Source organism: Microplitis demolitor, chromosome 3 (genome assembly GCF_026212275.2).
Source record: "Microplitis demolitor isolate Queensland-Clemson2020A chromosome 3, iyMicDemo2.1a, whole genome shotgun sequence".
Classification (NCBI taxonomy): domain Eukaryota; kingdom Metazoa; phylum Arthropoda; class Insecta; order Hymenoptera; family Braconidae; genus Microplitis; species Microplitis demolitor.
The window spans coordinates 23,065,611-23,088,683 of NC_068547.1; the positions used below are offsets into that span (position 1 = coordinate 23,065,611).

The 23,073-nt window shown below is 31.2% G+C and overlaps 1 protein-coding gene across 8 annotated transcripts in view; it reads right to left on the reverse strand.

Moving 5' to 3' along the window:
- LOC103575197 (kazrin) overlaps window positions 1-23,073 on the reverse strand; it is a 63,605-nt gene that overhangs the window by 10,268 nt on the left and 30,264 nt on the right. For 6 of the 8 annotated variants that reach the window (XM_053737207.1, XM_008554893.3, XM_053737206.1 and 3 more), the window contains exons 2-5: window positions 9,065-9,177; window positions 2,966-3,419; window positions 2,219-2,590; window positions 1,287-1,642 (exon numbers count right to left, since the gene is read on the reverse strand). In XM_053737207.1, the coding sequence (XP_053593182.1) occupies window positions 1,287-1,642; window positions 2,219-2,590; window positions 2,966-3,419; window positions 9,065-9,091 (1,209 nt within the window). In that variant the 5' untranslated portion in view covers window positions 9,092-9,177. Of the gene's footprint in view, window positions 1-1,286; window positions 1,643-2,218; window positions 2,591-2,965; window positions 3,420-4,466; window positions 4,494-9,064; window positions 9,178-10,994; window positions 11,218-23,073 lie in introns of those variants that run through there. The other 2 variants (XM_008554889.3, XM_008554894.3) reach the window with 2 other exon arrangements.

Below are 23,073 nucleotides of genomic sequence, written 5' to 3' on the forward strand. Positions count from 1 at the left end.
CCAGATTAATCCATTTATCTTTCTATGAACAAATATCGTAACGATGTGGAAACAGTTTATCGGGTAAAGTTTGTACGTAATGAGTTTAATGCAAACAGCTAGAGTACAAGTATAATAAAGAGAAAAAGAGTTTAAATGAGTAGTTTTAGTTTACTAAGTTGTAAAATAAAACTATGTACGAATTATATGTATCGAACTATTCGTAAATATTCAAACTATTCATAAGTTTTTGAGTTATTCGAAACTTTTCAATTTAAAAAAACTAAGCTCTATAAAATGAAAATTTGATATTTGAAAGCTGATCAGAATTTTTGGATTCGAATCTATTCGAGCATCCTTTATATTTATATATATTTTTGTTAATTTATTTTAAAGAGAAATTAAAAGATTAGCGTTGGCGGATTTAAAAGTATTAAGATCTTTATTGGTTGAATTTAAATAACGATTTGTTGTTAAGATAACACTCCCACTAGAGACTAACATACGGTTTTATTCTCATTCGTTTTAATGGCTGGTATTCGCTTGCAAGATAAGAGTCGAGAAGTTGCGATAGAAGTTAAGCCGAGGGCGGAAAATTGTCGGGACAAGATGGTGGTGAATTGTTGATTCTGTTGAGAATAAAGGAAAGGGGAAAGGAAAGAGGTGAAATTAACACGAGGGTCGATAAGAGATATTGTCGGGAAATCTTTATCAGGGATAACGGACATATGGGTTGTAGTTTACTTGGCTGTCACGGGCAATTTTTCGTCGGGAGAAATGCACTTGAAAGATGATACTCGTGTTGCTGATATAAAAAAAAAAACTTATGAAGTAAATGGGTAATGGAAAACTGCGACTTTATTTTTATTCGGTGCTATTTTTCACTCGGAAAAGTAGCGGTAGAGTTCTGTGGCGGTTTCGGTTAGTTCTATGTGGACATTTGTTTTAACGCGGGTTCATGCTAAAGCCATTAATCGTAAAAAAGGCCAGCTAAGTGCAAAAACAAAGATTGATGAAGAAGTTGTTTGGAGATGTGAAAATGCAAAGCACGAGTTAAGTGAATTATAAGACCCGGGGTGAGAAAATTGATAAATTCCAAGATAATCTCCGAGAAAATTATTTAATATTGAAGATATAAATTTAAATATTTTTTCCCGCCTTTTATTAATTTATTTTTCTCGAGTCTGATGCATGAATTGAATATTAAATTAATATATTACTTTTTTCTTAGGTGAATTATGTTTCTAAAACAAAAGTTACGCGCATGCTGTAATTTAATTTATTAGCAAAATTTTTTGATGCTTTACCTGTTCGTAATTCCGTATAAAGTCACGGAGTTCACGTTCCTTGTCTTCAAGAGTACTGTAAAGTGCTTTCATTTGATTGAGTAGATCGAATTTCTCAGCCTTAAGCCTCTTGCGATCAGTTTTGAGGGCTTGGATAATCTCCCGAGAGTGTTGCAACTCCATTTCTAGAGCCACGAAACGAGCTTCTTCTTCGATAGCTGCATCTTCACCACCCACTTCACCTCGCGCTGCACCGCTCAGCAATAAGCGACGTAATCGCGCAACTTCTGCCACAAGACGTTCATTTTCTAAACGTAATCTTCGAGTGCTTGCTATCTCAACTGAAGTACCAGTATGGAGACCAGAAAATCGTGAAGCTGCAGCACAATTATTTTTCAATAAATATAATATTTATACTATGCTAGTAATACTATAATATCGATTTACATGAAGGAATATTTTAAACGATAAATTTTCTTGGGTAGAAAAAAAGCATTTACAAAACTTTTTAATTCGACGTTTGCTGTTTGGTTCAATTCCTTTATTTATATGCCGGCATTAAAACTTTTTCTCGCTGAATTTTAATTAAAATAAATATATATTCAATACTGAGTACTGAATATATATAAATTTTTTTTTTTTAATTAGCAATTTCTAGCTGGGAATTTTCATAAAAGTTTTACAAACAAATTAACGTCTGATTGACATTTAAATAAATAAAAAATTATTATTAATTAACAGTGTTAAAATTCACTTGCTGTTTATAAAAGTTTGTTGACGTGGAATATTTAATTAATTTTAGTATCATTAAAAGTTGTTTGAATAAAATAAAAAAATGATAATAAAATACGTTGAGTTGAACAAGAGACCAAGAGAGTGAATTGCTGGGACTGAGTAAATTCACACATAAATAATTAAAGAGAGTTTGAGAACAAGAGCCAGAGCTTGCTCACCGAGAGAGCTAGTGGGAGATGTCGGCCTGCTGCTGGGAGCCGGAGCAGGAGGTTCGTTGTCTTCATCTGGTCTTACATCACCATCAATTATGTCTTTGCCACAACTATCCTTGTCGTGTTCTGTGCTGGAGTCCTTGTTGGATCGTATTGAATCGCGGTTGGTTGTGATTCGCAGTCTCTCACCGCTAGAACGTTCGCTTCCGCTACGTTGAAAGAAACTTGTGGTCCGTGAACCACGATCTGGACTTGCACTGCCGGACCTCGAGTCAACGCTACCACCCGAGCCACTGATTCGCGTCTTCTCCACCGCAGATGTCCACGGACGTCGGGTTTTTTCACTGGGGCTGCGGCTGGGTGAGCTATTTTTTCTCTCTAAAAATTTAATTTTTTTATTTTTTACAATAAATTTGTGTCTACTAGAAACTAGTCTAAATAGATTACACAAAAAAAGGATTTCTTGACGCATCAAATTTTTTCTGCCAAGAAATTCATTTTTTTTTCTGTGTAGTAATATAAAATTTATAAAAATTTTCATTCCATTGATTTTTTCACGTCAATACTTTTCCCAAGAGAGTTCAAATGCAGGATAGAATAATACAAGACACTCTAAAATTAATAAAATCTAGTCTATTCCCGTAGGAACAGTTTGATCTCGAGGGAAAATTGAAATTTTATCATATTTTTATGAAAGTAATTTTGTAAAAATTTTTTTTATCAATAAAAAATATAAATTAAAATTGAACTAACCAACAGATGGACTAGTTTTAGAGCGATCAATAGGACTAGCACGATCTTTTTTATCAATCGGACTGTTGCCTTTGTCAATAGGGCTGACTGATTTTTCACTAGCGGAGCTTCTTTTGTCAACGGGACTACTGTTAGCACTTAAACGTTTCGATGGTTCTTCTTGACTATTGTGCCCCATAGACTCTGTGCTGTCTTGACTCGGTGGTGCTGATAAATTGTTAGAAGTTGTTGTACTGCTGGCACTAGTACTTGTGCTGTTTGTCGAAGTACCACTGAGATTACTGCCATTACTCGAGGCTCCATTATTTTGGTGATTATTGTTGAGCACAAGGGCGCCGCGGACGGTTCTCAATTCACCCCGGAGACTTGCACATTCACCACGTGCGCGTTCCAACTCCCCGTCCAGCCGGGCACCCGTTGCTGCGTTCTCCTCCACCATCACGCGGAGTTTTGTCTGGAACAAAAATTTTTTTATTACATTACTTTGCATTTCATTAAAACATTCTTTCAATTCTTTCGTTCTCCATGTCGTTAATATATACACATACATGCATATATATTAATTTTTTTTTTTTATATTATATATATCGACTATATATATTAGAGTAGCCAGTGAATTATATTAATAACGAGGGTCACGATCAATAAAGTTCACTCAGCAAGCTGACGAGTTGGACAAAATCGAGTGGAAAAATTAATTCGCTGGAATAATTGTCGATAAATTTATTTTATTATATTATTTCTCGTATGATCATGACAGATATTTATATACGTATATTTATTAAATTATTAAATAAATAAAATAATAATATTTCGCTCTAATTATTTTCACGCGGAAGTTTATTTATTAGTGACGAGTAAAAATGCTCATGCTGAGTATCTGCTGAATTTCACCAGACTCTTGTGAGTTAATTATATCCAGAGAAATAATTTCGGTTGCACTCATTATTATATGTGCTTCTGTCAAGCTTAAAATATATAAATCTCATTGAACATCATTAGAATTTAATTAATTTTTTTTTTTTTTAAATTTCACTGCAATTATTATTAAATTTAATAATTTTCAAAATACAAATTTATGATGAAAAAAATAATAAATGGTAATTTAAAGTAAAAAATTTTCTATAAGAACTTTATTTAGCCATATAATTATATGTCACTGGTCACTTGTGCTGAAACCCAGAACAGGCACTTTGTAATATATACAGTACTCGTTTTGCAGACGTTAATGCATCCTTTGCACGGATGATGATGATGATGATGATGATGGTAATGATGATGGCAGTACCCGTCCGAGCACGTGGACCGCGAGGCGTGGTAGAGAATCGTTATATTAAACCTGAGATTACTCTTTCGAAGACCTGCTTTTAAATCGATCGATCAATAAAACTATACACGTATTCTACTATTATTATAATTGCAATAATTATTTCCTAACGGTTGTTTAATCGGCTTTGAGTAATTTAAAAATGATGATAATTAAAAAAAAAAATAATTTAACTGTAAAGTGTCAATGATCTTAACTGAATGATGAAAAAAATTACAGACACACGAGTACTCAACAGTGTACAGTATAGTGGCAACAGACGATCACGTCTCGCAACCTCAGTAACTCTCTCATCTCTCGTTTTAGAGACGAGAACAAGTAGAGAGTCATCGAATGAAGAACCATTCTATGAGATGACGCTTCAGCGACATGTGTATGGCGGGACACTATGAAAATAGATGTGATGGAGGCAGTTTCCTGATATTCTCGTTGGGGGAATATATATATATATATACGTACATATATTACATAAAAGTGAAAAGTGCAACGTATGACCGAGTTTTGCAGATTGCTTAACATTTGTCACAACTTGTATATCTTTCTGGTAGTTTAATTTTTTTTTATCATGACAAAATCTAGGTCAACGAATATTAAAATATTTTTCTGACTATTTCTATTTAGATTTTGTTGTGAATTATTAAAATAAAAAAGAATGAAAATTTTTCAATTGCGAGGCAATTAAAACTGCCTTGGTGCATTTATCAGCTGGGTTATTGAACGATTTTTCATTTACCTTAACTACCGACGCGTCAGGAGTCAAGAGGCAATTACTGTTTTTTTTTTTTTTTTTTTTAATGCTTACTGTAAAATTCTGCCAGGAAATTCATCACCAATCCATTGATTTTTAAAATATTTTTTTTTGTCATCATTATTTTTTGTTTTCATAACTCCCATCAAGAATTTAACAAGACATTGTACCTACGAATGAACATTAAATATCCTTGAATAAAAATTAAATATACCTGAAAATTTGTTAATAATAACAATTAATAACCGAGTGTTCTCTGTTGTTTTACCAGTATTTTAATAATAGAAACCGAGTATTAATTAGCCAACACTCGATCAATTCTCTCGGGAACTTTGATTTCGATTTACCGATGACTAATGACTGTCAGCCTCAACCCTCAATTTATCAATGTACAATTAGTAATAATGCATAACAAAACCGCAGTTTAATTTAAATTATTAAAAAGACTATAATCGGCTTACGCGCGGGCATGCGAAATCGTGTCTGAGTCCTTTTTAAATAAACAAACCATAGGGTAAAAAGATTTTATAATGTCGGTTGATGATGATGACGGGGTGTCCCGAACCGGGTCTCCCTGGACGCGAAAACCGCGTGAGTTAGCACGCGATCCTGGTTTGCTTGTTGAAATGTTCGGCGACTGGTACTGCATTAAATTGCTCGAAATATATAACGTCAGGGAACAAAGTAGGATTATTGGGGATAGATTGGTTAAAGGGTGTTAGGTGACAGAGAAGGGTTGGGTATTTGGTAGCATAGAGAGCACTAGCACACTGCCAGATAAAAAGAGAGGGAAATTTGAGTTAGGGGGTTGGTTAATCCATTAGCGGTAGAGTAAGGCGCATATAGAGAATATATAGAATAAATAGGGTATATATATACGTACATATGTAGATGTCTATAGTCATATATTTCTCTATATACTGACCACAATAGGGATTGACCCGAGACGAGAATACGAAGTACGAATGCAATGTACGAATGGATATATATATATATATATATATATATATATATATATATATATATATATATATATATATGTGGGTGTGTGGGTACTGGTTACAGTTGCTCGGATCAAGCTTTACGCTAATGAACGTAGAGAATATTTGGTTTAAGTTCATTTTAGTACCTCTTTATTCTTCTTTATATATTTTAACATCATACTTTTTTGTTTTTATTTTACAAGGTAGAAATATGTATATACATATATTTTTGCAATGCAAAAATATATTTTTAATGAGATGAATTTTTTAATTATCGTTGGATTTATTCAGAGCATGTTAAAAAGAAACATAAAATATATCTTCTCAAAAGACATTTATGAGATATTTTTATCTTTTGTTTAATTTCTTATGTCTGTGTTATAAATATTTTTGTATTTATGCAAATTTACTGAGCTAGAAAATTTTAAAAAATGTCTGGTTATTTTTAAAAATTTATTTATCAAGGATTAAAATAAATTTAAAGTTTTGTGCTTTTGATGAATATTGATAAAAAAAAAAATTCTTATAATTTATAATTTTATAAAATCCTCTGCTCCCACTGTAAATTTTTATCTAACGATTTTATTGAAAGCATGAATTTGATTTTTTTTTACTCTGAATGGTTTAATTCCCCGTCAATGTTTTTTAGTATTCCATTAAAGTATTAATGGGCTTATGAATAATAATAAATATAAAAATAATAAATGGACTGTGAATAATTTTTCAGTAGAAAAAAAGAAGGTATACTTTTTTTGTATGCAAGCACAAAAGTTTAAACCTTTTTGAGTACATGAATAAATGATCTTTGTTATTATAAATAATATAATAGAATTTATGAATTATGTTTATCCAAGGGTAAGAAATGTTTATTTAAGACATTGAATATATTTATGTGACAATTACAAAGTTGGTGAAATTAGTTGAGTTGAGTGCAAAGTCAGGAAGTAGAGAGAGACGGTCTCAGTGTTGTAATGGTCCCCCAGGACGTGGGAGGATGAATTGGGTCAGAGTTTTATTCGTAAATTATAGACATTAAGCCTTTTCTAGAAAGAAATCTCACGAAATCCTTTTTACTTTGATATTAATAGTTCCTACCATCTATTAGTGTTCAAATAAACGTCTGATATTTCATCACAATGATTATAAAGAATAAAAAATAAAATAAAGAGAATCGAGCTCAATTTCAAAAGATTTTTTATCGAGATTTGAATATTTCCCAGTTGTTTTTTTTGTATATTAAATATGTGGAAAAAATTGAGTAAATTAAAAATAATAATGTCGAGTGCAGGCAGTGTAATGAGAAATTTAAAAAAGGGATAAAGACCTGCACGTTTGTGGCTTTTGTCTCTGGGACACAATATTCAACGCACGTGCCTCATGTCAGATGCTCGAGGGTTGCCGCAGGTGGTGAAGCTGCAGGAGCCACTTAGTTTTCCTCTCGACAAACATCATCATGTATGTAGAATAAAGTTCACTACCTATCTTTATCTTTTTCTCTTCCCTTTATATGGAAAATACACATGAGAGAAGAAACTTTATGCACACTACTTGTTAATGACTATGGCTTTTAGATCCTTTAAACTTAAAAAAAAAAATTTTCACGTTACATTTAAAGTTTTTTTATAAATTGCGGTTTTAATTTTTTTTCCATAATAAAATTCAGTGATATATTGTTGTGGAGAAAAATTTCTGTGACTGAAATCTCATATGTCTACTAGAAAAAACAGCATTAAATATTAATTATTAATTTCTTTATTATTTTAAAAAAATTAAACTTTGTTTAAAAAAAAATATCAAAATTTTTTAAATTTTGTTTCAACGTTTCATAAAAAAAAAATTATGTTTGATGGATTAAAAAGTTTCATATATGTAGTTTGATCCTTCAAATGAATACTAATGAGAAAACTAATGATTTTTTTTTTAACAAATATTCTTCAATCCGATTTATTCTTTAGACAAAAAGTTCTACTAAAAAAAAAAATTATTTTATATTTTAAGTATGAAATTATTCATTTTCTCTATCATATTTCCATCAGTAGCAGAAACAGACCTTAAGCTAAAAATTATGATTGATATACATAAATGTTTTTTTAACATGTATGGTAGTAAAAATTTTTCGAGTATTAAGTCAGTGTTTACTGGGAGTTTGAGTTACGTGCATATAGAATATATATAATATAAGTTACTATATATATATTAAGGATAATCTGTATGCCCGCTCACGTACCCTTTTCAGCCCTTCATAATATATAATACATCCTCCTTTTTTACTTACTAATATATATATATATATATATATATATTTATACGCCACGGTTGACTTTATGCACGTACTAGCACGCACTCCCTTCATATATATTTTTTGTTTTTCTTTTATTAACACGAGGGAAAAAAATCTATCCCTTAAATTTTTTGTTAAAGTGCTGATAGAAAAGATTTTACGCGCTGTGTTGTATAATAAATAAGAAAAAGAAAAAAAAGTTATTTTTTTAAATTAAAAAAAGTTTAAGCTGTAAAAAAAATAAATTGAATTTTTTATTTCACAAGGAAACAATGTAACTTTTAAATTAATAATACTAATTCAAAAGTTTGTGTACAAAAGTAATTGTAGTATTAACTATGTAGCATAACTGACCCGAGAAAAAATTTATATTTCGGTGTGTAATTAAACTTTTATGGCTCGTTTTTTATTTTTATTATTGTAAATAATATTTCATGAAGGTTATGCTCGTCAACGTGATGATAAATTTTAAAAATAATTAGAGTGAAAATAATAGTAGGAAGACTTGAGCTTTTGTCCGTTCTACTGTACACAGATCTCTTAAAAACAGAAGAAAATAACTCTGGAGAAAAGCTCCTTTATTTCAAATTTCTGTCCTATATTTTCTCAACCGAGCATTTTGAATTTCTTACAGCTTAAAGCTGTGACCTCAATATATTTTGCTTTAAATTTCTCTCTCTCTCTTTTTTTTCAGTAAATTTTTTTTTTCAATTAACTGATGCAATTAAATATTTGTAGAGACAATTAAAAAAAAAATTACCTGAGCATCAGAGAGGATGCGTCTCATCAAAGCCAAGGTGGGGTGCGTTGAAGCCCCATCTTCGTTGGCAAGTCCTTCGCCCTCTTTGCTCAATAGGCTGAGGCTCTTGATGACTGAAAAATAAAAAATAAAGTAAATAAACTGCGAGCCATCGAGTCTAAGTAAATAATAATAAAACTAATCAGTTTAGTTAATTAATCCTTTGTAATCATAAAGATAAACAACAATAAACCGTAATGAATTTCTACACAATAAAAATTTAATTAAGCTCTTGAATAAAAGTTTGGCAAATTACTGCAGCCCATCACCGGATATCAGAGTACAATACCGCAAGCTAAGTGAATTAACGAAACGTTAACTAGACTGTGGACCTCTATATCCTCAGCCATTCACTAAAATCTATACGTCTTTATCTATAACTATATATTAACTATCCAGCAGTTATACTCCATAAAAGCGGTCGCTTTGACGCCAGATAACCCTTCCGGTCGAGTTAAGCGATCTTTAAGGGAAGCGAAACTTCCTTACCAATACTAACATGCCTGTCCAACCAACCACCTTCAGTTCGTATTATCTCTATGCTATTTCAATGTGGGTATGGGTTAGCATAGAATCTCTAACGATAATTGGATTTCCCAACCGTCTCCAAGATGCCAAAAGAGAAATTTACTATATATATACGTTTGATAAAGCATTATTGAAAAGCATTGAAGCTGTCAATCGGTTTGTTCTTTTAATCTACTACTTTTCTTGTTTAACTGACGTCAAGATTTCATTGATCCGTAAATACTTTTTTTTATATGAGGAAAAAAAATTGACATTGAAAAAAAATAGTAGTAGGGATGTAATTAATTTTGAGGACGGGGATGAAGACAAATAAAAAAAAGCTCAAGGTAAATATCGATAACTAAGACAGGATAATATTTAAAAAGGATGGATAGGGTTTATATATTTATATATGTTGTAGGAATGGGGTCTTCAGATGGAGAATGGAGATGAAGATGGAAATGGAGATGGAGATGGAGATGACTTTGTGACCGCAGGGGAATAAAAGAGACAGAAGAATAGATATAAATATACTGAGGCAAAGATCCTCAGGAATATTACAGCATAACGGTAAAATATACTGTGTAGACTTTTTTTTATTATGAGTAAAGAGGGAGGTGTTAAAAAACATAGACGACGTACTGTGATATAGTTTAGCACACCATCACCACCAGCAACCACACGACGTACTGTGTTTTAATGTATTATGTAAAAGCCAACTTTAAAAAGTTCAAACTTTAGAGTTTTGTCGAACAAGAAGAAGAAGAATACGAAAAGAATAAGGAAATAAGTATAAAAAGTTTTTTTCAGTTTATGCTACCGCTGGGTGTATTGATTTATGAAAGTAAATTTTATAATGCATTTAGCAGATAAGAAATTTAGCCACCTAGTTAGATGTTAATATTTAAAGATCTGTTATATATTCAGTTTGCTAAGTACCCAGTATATTTATTTATGTTCTGATAAATTTGTCTGGTAAGTCAAATATATGTAATTGTAACTTCATTACTTTAATAGTCTTCAAATATTGACGGACGGATATTTTAATTTAAAAATAATTTGCCGTGTAAAAAATTAAAATGTTGACCCTGTAATTAATTTAAAATTTTTTATAAAATAATCTACAGCAAACAATAGAATGGAGTCTTTATAAAGATTAATTATATAATTTTTCGAGAAAGTTTTTAATGAAAACATAAATTGCATATTCATGAAAAATTTGCACAAATTAAATTATGAATTTTTCCCGCCGTCGATAATTAAAAATATTCTGTATTTAAAATTTAAACGAAATTTTTATTAATTAAAATATTGAGCAAAAAAATGTATTTATATATTTGACAGACTAGTGGTAATTAGAGGGATTTATAATGAAGGAACTTACCTTCCTCGTAGGGTTGAGCTCGTTTAGCAAAAGCCCTAGAAAAAGCTCCTCGTGGCTGGGTGGTTTCTACGCCATTATCAACAATTGTACTCATTGTAATAAATTATTTAAATTTATATATATGTATATGTAATTTATTTTTTATCTTGCTTGGATTTCATTACTCTGGGTCGGGTTCGAAGAGCGAACGTGCACTTTCACAAAACACCTAATCCCTGGACGATCAATGAGACCATCTGCAATGTACATTTAATCTCACCATAAACGCTTGTCTTCAACACAATTCTCTGTACCTGACTGTCTTTCCATTACCTCATACTTTTATTTATCATTTCAGGATATAGATTCTACGGAATATTGAATTTTTTACTCCAATAAACTCTAACATTTAAATTGATTTTCAAGTAGCTCGCTGTTCCTTGATCGTTTGATCGCATTCTACATGCATATGACTGTTTAAACATATCATATTTGTATATATAATATTATTCCCTGGTCCGTATACTGACATTTAACTTTAACATTCAGTTAGTACCATATTATACATATATCTAATATAAATGTTATCGTTTATGAAGACTGGAGAGTTTATTGAATTAAATGACGTGCTATGGTGGTCTCGACACCGAAGCCAGACAACACCGCAGCTTTCAACTGTACAATTGTTATCAATATTGTGTATTCTCAATTCTATGACATTTAGAAACGCTCAGGGTTTCGCTTCCATAGAAATGGATACCACTTTATATGTATTATACATAAATGTGTATATTATTTGAGTAAATTCATATGAGAAGTAAATTTTCGATCGTCGTTTTCATATGAAAAATGAATAATAAAAGTCATTTGATATAAATTTAATATAAAAATAATGATATGTAAAAATTGTGTCCTTTGATTCAGATATTGATTTAAATTTCTTGTCATGCTGGAAAATATAAAGTATATTTTCCAATGTATCAAACGTAATCTAAATATGAAAAAAAATTTAAGAGACGGGTAAAACTGACGTAAATGTCATTGTCAGATATATCAGAATCGATTTCTCAAAAGCGCAATTTCTTTGTGTGAGCGACACGTCTGTTGTTCAAATTTTTATACTTTTTCGTGGGTTCATGCGTCTTTTCAATGTCCCTGTCATATTTAAAATGAAATTTACATATGCGACCATTTCCTATGTAAATATTATCATGCTGACATTGAATTTTCCTAGAAAATACATTTTTTTTTATAAAAATATATTTTATTAGCAATAATAAATTTTTTTTCTCAACGATAATTAAATTAAATATATGATTATTTATGAATTTTTAAGACAAAGTATAGTCGGAAAATATTCTTGGCATTTAGATTCAAGTAATCAAGAATTTTTTCACAAAAGATATTTTTCAGTTCTTTATTTCAAGATTCTTTCATTATTATTTTACTTTCTTTCTGTTCTGTACACTATATATAATTGGCTCATATTATGTTCGTTCATAAAGCAACAAAAAATGTTAACCAGGTCATGCTCTCTTTATAATATTTCCATTGTAACCCTCAACTTGTATTTTTCACTGAAATTTAATTTTAAAATTCAGAAACTTGCTGTCATATTTTTTTCTTTTAATTCTCACTTTAAATTTCTTTACTGAACTTACAAAAAATTTAATAAATATAAAAAAGCCATGAAAAATTTTTTCATTAAAATATCTACTGAAAATATATAATTATTCAAAGCACGCTTGTCAGACTCGATAAATTATTAAACTGGTCATATATCGTCTGGAAATTATTCTGATCTAAGCAGTTGATTTTATGAAATTCAGTAGAGTCTGAGAATGTTATTTGTGTAAAAAAAATATTTTATATCTATGCAGGACAATTTTTTTCAAACTGTCCAAGTGGAATAAATTCCGCCGACTTCTTACAGAAATATCAAAAATTGCTTGTTCTCACGCAATAATTTTCACAGCGGCGTGTCTATTCAAATAATAGGAAAGGTAATCTGCTGTGATATTCGTTTGAAATACATGCAGCTACATACCCTCGCGGTATATACATACATATATGTATGTGTATATAAAATTCAAATATATTGAGCACTCAATCGGAATAATACGCAAATTTAAAAAATATATTCACAAGATATAAAATACGGAATATTTTTCTCGATCCTCTCAATAATTTTAAAAGGGAAATCTGTTTATTCCACAGATTGAAGGATAACGTTGATCGACAATATTTTTTTCGACCCAAATAAAAATGTCAATAAAAAATGGATGAAAATAAATCAGGATTTTTTTATTTCAAACCAATATATATATGATCGAATGTCCATGGTTACTTTAAACGCAATGTTAAATTCAACAAATCCTTGGTGGCATATATATATATCATATGGAGTCTCAACAGAATTCATCACACCCAACATCAGCATAAAACATATGTACATATATATATATATATATATATATGTATATATATAGTAATCTATAGATGACTCACTAACGACCAAGGGATTCGATTCTCTCGGGAATTTCCCGTTGTCGGTTGGCCGTTGAAAGCCGAAATAGGTTAGCGAAGAGAAAATTTATTTCCCCTGATGGTGCACAGCATCAGCAGAGTAGACTAGAGTTAAAGCGTTGCTGGTGAGAGGAATAGAGCCAGAGCAAACCGTACTAGACTCTCAGACGACAAGTTGGATATATGCTAGAGAAGAGTCGAGAGAACGTGCAGCCAATTACGCCGGGTGCATGTCGGCGTTCAACACAAGAATTCCCAGTGAGCAGAAGAGTAGGTGGAGACCGTGGTCGTGGTGGTGATGATGATGATGATGATGATGATGGAAACAGAGAAGAAAAAGAATGAAAGTTGAGGCCAAAGCTCGCGGAAAACGCCGGAAGAGCTGCACAGTGTAAAGTTGAGAGACGAGACAAAAAGAGTAGACCAAAGTGGGCATCTCCATGAATATTTACGACCTAGTTATACCTTACCATGAAAAGACACATTTAGCAACTCAAAAATACCCTCTTTACCGCATGACAAATATCCCTTTTTTTATTTTTAATCCTCTTTTATACTCGAGCCACAACTGCTCTACTGCTTAATTTACATCGGGGATAAATTTAACAAACCATTATTACAGCACTCTTGATAAAAAAATTATTTATTAAATTACATCTATGAGATTTTATTTACGCAACTTTAACAATTTCCATTAACCAAGTGTTAAGTTGCAATATAAAAAAAATAAACTGTTGAATTATGTTTGTACAATTTCGCGATCAATGTTTATTTTGCGTGGGTGAGTACATCCCAATAGCGTATAATAAGTCTCGACGATTCTTGATGCACATCTCTTTCAGTACATCGCATAACCAACCAACCGGAGACGAGTTAGATTGGCTCTTAATTGCAGTGCCAGACGGAAGGTGGGAAGAAGATTTAAACGACTATGCAAATCAATTTTGAACACACTCTGCATGAGTGTTCAAAATCTTTAGTTTTTTTTTTTTTTTTTTTTCATTTATCATACACTTATTTTTCATTATGTCGTTTTCCATACGCATCATAAAATAATAATAAATAAAAATCACTCTTAATAATAATATGCTTATCATTATTTATATCTTGTCTTATGATTGAATTAATGGATTTACGGTGAAGATACTGAGAATATGAACGCGAGATTTGAACTCCTTTCATTATGTCCAGATCCAGTTCAGAATCAAGGTTTTAAGCTTAGATCGCTCTTGGACTGATAATTTATCATGTTATAAATACATAATAAATCTCATAAATAGTTTTATTTAAAAATTTTCATTTTATCGATAGGCGGGTTGATAATATATTGACATTTGCACGTACTATCAATCATAAATGTCAAAACTGACTAGGCCAAGCTTTATAAGCATACAGCAGACATCTTCAGCGATTTGTGTTTCTAGGCCATATATATATTACTTACATACATATATTTATGCTGTATAGCAATGGTGGATTTGAAGCAGCTGACGTGACTGATATAACTCATCAGAATACTTTAGAATGGGTTTAGTATAGATGGAGCATAAATAATTTAAGAAACCGATGTGTCTAGTCAGTATTTTTCGACGGATGTAGTAAAGCACACATTTATATTCAAAAAAAAAGTATACTCAGTCTGAACATTGGTCAGTGTATAGAGCGACTCTTGTCGAGAGCCATAGAAATGCTGCAGTCTGACCTCTTTGGGTTTTTTTTATTTCCACTGCGAAATAGCCGCATTAGAAGGATGACACCTGGTGAAATGGAACAAGTTTAAAAATTCATCATGACAAATGCGAGCCATTTTGAACTTTTTCAAACATCTCTTTATCATTGTATCTATATCCAACATCTATGTCCGCTATCTCACTTGAAACTGTCTAATGAATGTTTGGTGAATAGTTCGAAGCTTGGAAACTAATACTATGCTGGCTGGCTAACTTTTGGTTCGGTAGCTTGAGATCTTGGAAAGGAATGGTAATTTCTAATACAAATGATCGTTACAAATAATTTTATTGGTATTTCTGTGATCGATTTCGAGATACTGGTTGCAACTGCGCGAAAGTTTGAATACATTGAAAAGCTTCTTGGTTACTTGGTTTGAAGTTTGAAGTTTAAAGTGCATTGGCGGCTTTAGTTGACTGGTTGATTAATAACAGAGTTTTTAAGACACTTTTAAATAAAAATGGATTTTGTTATATTTTTTTCGAGAGATTAAAGACATAATTTTGTAATATATATGTATGTTTGAATATACTATATTTCAGTGCATTAAAGCCGTTTGTTACTGAAGTGATTAAAGTTAATAAATCTTTTAACGATACGATAAAAAAGCAGGCTAAGCTTTGAAGATTTATTGGGAATCGTAAAAGCCTTTCTGTAGGAATAAAAAATAAAATTCTCATCAAATGTCAATGCAAGCGAAACGAGTATTTTTTAGTTTTATAATTCCAATGGGATTAAAGTTGATGGAGAAAAAAATAGAATAAAATAATAATAAAAGTAGAGGTAGGTATCATTCTTCCGGAGATTGAACGATATCTGGCGTACTCGTGATTTATTTTGGAGAACAGGAAATGTCGTTTGTATATCCTACTACATGTACACTGACTTCCGTTTCTCGTTAAAACTAGCGAAACGATGCGATTTGTCTCGGCATTTACCCATAGAGATAATTGCGGGAAGTAGTATATACATTTATACAACACAAATACACATATATGCATTACATATAATGTTAATTTATGAAGTAGCATTGAGAGTCGAAATGGTTTTCGTTATTAAAACGCAAATGTCATAATTGTTTTTGCTGCCAGCCATTAATTATTAATCATTATATGAATAATTGATGTAATCATTAATGGATGTTCTCATATATTTATATAAAACATTAATTGATAAATTAAATATCTGGCTCAATTAACAATACAGTAATTATTTCGAAAGTTCTCATCAATTTTCGTTATTACTTAATTGATAACAGAGTGAGTATCTGTTTTTAAAAGTGAAGTAATTTAAATTTTTTCATGACGTAATCCACAAAATTAATGAAAAAAAAATAGACAAGTTTTTACAACAAAAGAACAAAAAATATCAATCAACAACACAAACAATGAAATTATCTAGAAACCAATGAAATATATGTAACACAACTCACTGGAGAGTATCTACAGATTGAATGGTATCTCTAAACTACATTGAAGGTAACCGATCCAAAATACACTTCAGGTATGTCTGAGTCTATGTCTGATTGGACCAATGAAATAATAGCACAGACGTACAGTTGTATATAAATGGACCCAAAAGTGATATGATGGAGTATCACAAAACGTAGACAAGACAACAAATGTAACAGTGACTCCCCTTGATGAGCACTCGTGCTTGAACGTTGCGATCGGATCCTATCTGTGAGAACTGCCAAATAGAATGATCTACAACCTAAAGCGTAATGTTCTTTCTCGAAATACATCATTCTTGATCCGTATATATATGTGTCCCATTTGTCCCAGTATACTGTTGATGTACACGATCCCTCAGCTTCATGCGCATCTCAAATTAATTTGATATGGCTTAATGTCACAGTACGTTGTTAGCTAAAGGTTCGTCTTCGTCTCGTGGTCACATTGCATCATATCATTAATACCGCAGTACATATTATTTATATATGTAACTGCTGGTAATTATAATGATGAAGATGATGATGGTGGTTGGTTGTAATTATGATGATGGTCTGGTTCGCAAGATGCAATGTTATGTGAAAAAAAAGGACGATACCATTTAAGGTATACCTTTGCTACCTTGGGTCTTTGGTACGCTTTCACATGTGTATCAAGGCGACCAAGCCCCTCATCATGATTACTGAGAACACGATTGCCAAGGCAATGACTCAAAATATTACCTTCTTTGTCAATCGTCTTGTCATACGCATTCTATACACACCAGACATTGAACTTACACATATATATATATATATATATATATATATATATAATTTACATTTTTTTATTTATTTATTAGAGTAATTTTGTTTAATTGGAATCGACGAAAGTTAACGAGCAAGTAAAATTGCATTGCGTTCATATATTTGGACAAAAAAAAAGAAAAAAAAAATTGGACGAGTTCAGTTACAGAAACGATTAGGTCAGTTCCAGGTCAATGAATCTAAAGATGTGATTATATGGTTGGAAGAACACAAACAGTGATCGATAGTGATCATGAGATAAATTTTATCTTGAATAGAATTTTAAAAATGGCAAAAGACTGTGTAACTTCGTTACTTGTTAAATTTATACTGTGCGGTACATTATGCACTAACTGTGAAAATAGTGACGAGAAAATAAATCGAAAAATGCATATTATTTATGCATACATTACACTACATTCGGCACACAAATATATATATTTATTATTTATTTATGTACGTACATTCACACCGCGAAATTTTCATAAATATTTATCGGCGTTGCAATGGATGAAAAATATTCCAATTTGTGATACAAAATACATTGAAATAAAATTTACTTTGCTAAAATAATTTAAATAAAAAAATTTTATACATTTTTGTAGATTACGTCGTAATACGAGTGAAAAATTGAAGCGCGAATAAATAATTGCTGATTATGGTTTATACACTCTTATTATATCAAGAGTAAAAAGTTTTCAGAATGTATGAAAACATACATTACTATAGATGAAAGAGAGTCTGATTCCCTTATAAATATTAATCAAGCTAACGCGAGAACTTCTCGACGTGTTGAAGATTCACGATTTAATTCTATAGTCTCTTGAGTAAAATTAGAGGGATATCTCCTTTCTCTGTACTGACTATTACTTCTCTTAATATATATACATATATATATTATATTGCAGCAAGTAAGTATGAAGGTCTAAAGCCTACATTGTATTCTACTTAACTCTACACTACTCTTCCTTGTCATTTCTCTTCCACTATCTTTCCTCCTTATAATAATCTTTACTCCACTTCCGCTTGTCTTTTTCCCATTTCACACTGCAATTATACGCTCGTCATCAGACTAAATGCACGATAATTATTATGCAAACGTTTATATAATACCCTGGCAATAAACCAGTATCACCAGGAATTCGATAAATTATCGGCTATCGTTTGAGTATTTCGAATGCTCTTCGTTATATTTATGAAACATATATACAGAAACATGGATATACATTACTTTGAGACTATGAAGCATCATTGCAGAGTACATGGATTATTGTAAATGTAACTGCAACCGAGTGAGAAAGGCGACGATATAATAAATGGAAAATTATTGCACAGCCATTGAAAATTTAATCATGAATAATTCATATTATCAAACAAATTTACAGTGATAGTTATCGATGCAGAATTATGTGCGCCGCATAAATATTTTCGTAATACACTATGAGAGAATGCGATCGAACGTTTTGGAGAATCAGCGATTTTTTTAAAATTCTTTTTAATTTACTTATTCAAATTAAATTTATTTATTTTAAATTTATATATATATATATAAAAAAAAAAAAAAGTAGTATGTACACAGAAAGTTTGGAGTCTTATTTGTATATTTCCACCTAGGGGAGAAAACTACACTCAACTGAGAAAATTATTCAAGAATTATAAACTTTTGAAAAGTAGATGGTAGAAAAGTACGAAATAAAAGTTATTTCGCAGTGAAATTTTCTGCAAACTTTAACAAAAAAAATACTGAAGTAAGGTTCGATAAAAAATAGGATAAGATATATATAAAAAAATAAAGTAAATAAATAAAAAAGTGACTTGCCAGCTGAAAAAGTTTCGACTCCATGAGTTTAAAAGCTATTGGGTAAATCCAAAGTAAACACTGCTTGGACACTTTAATATATTTTTCTTTATATATATTTATTTGAACAATATTATCTTTTTTTTTTTCACTTGGATAGTTTGCACAATTTATTGAGATATCGAAATGCTTTTGGCAGCTCTCACGATTTGAATGAAAAATGTTGCAAGTGATAAAATAAATAATTTATCGGATGCAGCCACTTGTTATTATTCTTTACGAAATATTAAAAAATCCGGAGGCAAAGATCCACACATATATTATCAGATGAGAATGTTGAGTACTCAGCACGCGAGAAACAGGATCACACGGCTAGAATTCCGATCATGGTTTCCTTTTGTTCATCGGATCGATCTACTCGCAAATTGCATCCGCGGGCTCGCTCGTCGAGAATGCGTTGAGAAGAATGCAAACTAGTTCAATAGCGTGCTTGGGAAGAAATAGACGCTGGTTCATATAGTTACCGCTGAATCGGATGCGCCAGTACCACAGTAAAATATAAAATGGAGCAAAAAGACAATAAAACGACGGACAATACCAAATGTCAAGTAAACTTTGAATAAATAACAATACCGTAATCCGAAAGATGTGGTCGTAAAAAAACCGTATAACGGAGTGTAAAACTTTCGTGTTATGTATGTTGGGTAGTATATACATATATATATATTTATATATATGTATAGTAAAGAACATACGGAGTGTTCGAAAGGTCGCGTTAAACTGAGGATGCGAAAGAAATAGAGGGAGATTGAACCGTGAGCATAAACCAGGAACGATGTGTGGGGAGTAAAAGAAGGCCCTACTGGTTTCACTGGACATCTGAGTGGGAGTGGGGACTGTGGGCCCAGACGCAGGGACTCAAAGATATATAGTCGATTATTGTAGGAACTTGTTCACTTCCTCTTGTCTCTTTTACCTTCACTTTACGATTTAATCTATATAATATGTACTATGTGAAATAAAAGGTTCATTTTTTGATAATTAGTGCTGTAAAAAACGGAATTTTTAATTATTGATTCTTTAATTTAATTAAATTACCTATTTTTCGAGAAATGTTGTAAGTCTTAAGATATGGAATACATGAAAATTTCCTTTGGGTTCCAGATGTCCCTGTCACAATTCATTCTTAAAATAATGACAAAGGAAAAAAAGCTGTATGGATATATATATATGTATAAATGTATATATTATAAATCCGAATGGTACTGAGTAGGCAAAATTTTTACAATGACAATTAAACAATGTCGTATTGTCTTCATTTGCATTTATATACATTTTACTTTATGGTAAATACATATACATATATAACATATAATGCACATAGCGTTCTATTATGTTTTCTTTAACATAAAAAAAATATTTACTTGCGGTATATTTTTATGAATATGTTTGCTGTGTTATTGCTAGAATTCATAATTCAGATAATAATAATTCAAAAAAAGTAAAAGTAATGAAATAACGAAAACTAAATATTAAAAATAGAAAATTGTCAATTTGTATGAATGTCGAAAAATTTATAAAATAATTTTCTTAATTTTTCAGTTGGTAATGACGTTTTTTCCGGTTATTTTTTGTGAGTAGGTATAAAAGGTTTTTGACATCAAGTAAAAGTAGACTAAAGCATTATGAACTCATAAAAAAATGGATTCAGTCTTGAGTGAAATTTGAGCACTGAAGAGAAAAAAAAAACATATTTTTAAGGCTGATATTGGATATACCTCCGGTAGCATATGTGGCTCGTGGCAGCGATCAGTTTTCAAATATTATAACAATAAAGAGCAATATTGTACTTTTTTTCAGGATACTTTTGACGTACGTGAAAGATTTCATTCCATAGGAATTTTAAAATCTAATTAAATCATATTCTGTTTCATAAAATAATAGAATCAACCAAAAAAATGATTGAGTAACTTTCATACAAAACTTAGAACCTGTATCTAAAATTTACGATTTATTAAAATTTTCAAATTAACCGCCTTTTTTTGAAAAAGTCTGTTTTTATGGAATACTGCTACGCTTCATAAATTTATATATTAATAAAAAAAAATATAATGCTCTGATTGATAGATCGATTAATTTCTTTTGCTATCAAAAAACTTAGTAACAAGAAATCGAAATTATGGAGCACGAAGCGATCAGCAGCAGAGTTTCTTGCTACGATATTGTAACCGCAGATTTATAAATTGCTTATATATTTTACAATCAACGTCACTCATCTTCGAGGCTTTCAATCCTGGATCTATAAATTGGTTTCGCAACGAGTCCATAATCAAAGACCGCTTCCAGAGAGGAATGACAAGAAGAAGGCTACTGAAAGAAACGTCAAAGTATCTGAGTTAAGTTCGACATTGTCTTTAAATTACTTGTCAATTTATGAAAAAAATTTCTGATCATTTAACAAAATTATAATTCTGTAGTATTTTCAGTTTGTCGAGCGAAAATAGTCTATTTATTATTTCAATAAAAGTTGTGAAAATACCTTAAATCTTTCTTCATGTGGGAAATACCCGTTGAACGCTTTTCCAATATAAGCTACCGAAATTCCAGAGCTGACTAGTCTACTCCTCTTAAGACGAGAAAGGATCAGTACGAGAGAGTTAGGATCGAGAGGTGAAGAGTTGATGGCTGCACCCAAGAAAATGTCAGAGAGGAAAAGGGCAAGGAAAAAAAACAAGATGAAAATTGAGAAGCCAATAGGGAAACTGAATAATGCACATCCTCACTGGAGTTTTCTTCGGGAATCATGGCAAGAGCTAGTAAAGTAAGAAGTAGAGGACGAAAAAAAAGGAGCTAAGAGACTTGCTCTGCTAAGGTAAATCGACTTTTGTGAATTCTCTTTGACAACTGTCATTTCTCAGTACGGCCAAATAATTCAAAGCTTCTTCCATCTGATTTCTATTCACTCAACTATTCAGAGATCTCGAGATTCATCCGTATTTACTTTCAAAATCAATTGGTTTTGATTTATGTTTAAAAACATTTGGTAATTAACCGGCTCTTTAGAAATAAGTTTCTTTGACCAAAGTGTCTAGATACTGATAACAGTGATAACGATATTTTATATATATTTTTAATGGAATTTTTTTTTTTATCCTGACAGAAAAGTTAAAACTTTCTTATATAAATTTTTTTCTCACGAATACCGTTAGAGTAATAGTGTCTTGGGAAAGAAGAGAAGAAAAAAAATGTGTCGTTGACATGGTCCCAAGTGAACTCCTGTTGCATCACGTATGTGCACAAGAGAATGAAAATTCTATAAAGTTTACGATCTGTGCGAGAAGAGATTTAACCACTCGCTATAAATATCGATTTAGTGTGGACATTCGAGTACACGGTGATTCAAATTGTTACACAACGATATTGGAGTTTTAAATTATACTCCAGAGAGAAGTTGATGATGATCTTTGTAAATAAAAAATAAAAAAAAATCCATTTATTGCAGATGAAAAAAAGTAAATGGAAATTTATTCCAACTAAAACAATGAATAAAGATTATAAAGATAAAAAAGCTTTTTTGTTTAGTCGGCTGGTGAATAAATGGTTTTCTAGGTTGAAGAAACACAGGATAGTTGTTGGGTAGACCAACTACTCTTGTGTGTTTTATATCTAAGACAGATGTCAGACTAACGTGGTTTAAAAAATCCGCAGCTGTCGCTCCTCGAGGAAACCTTAGAAATATATTTAAGCCTATAGTTGACCTGACTTGCGGTCTACACTACGCGGATGTGTTCTGTACTACCCACATAAAATAT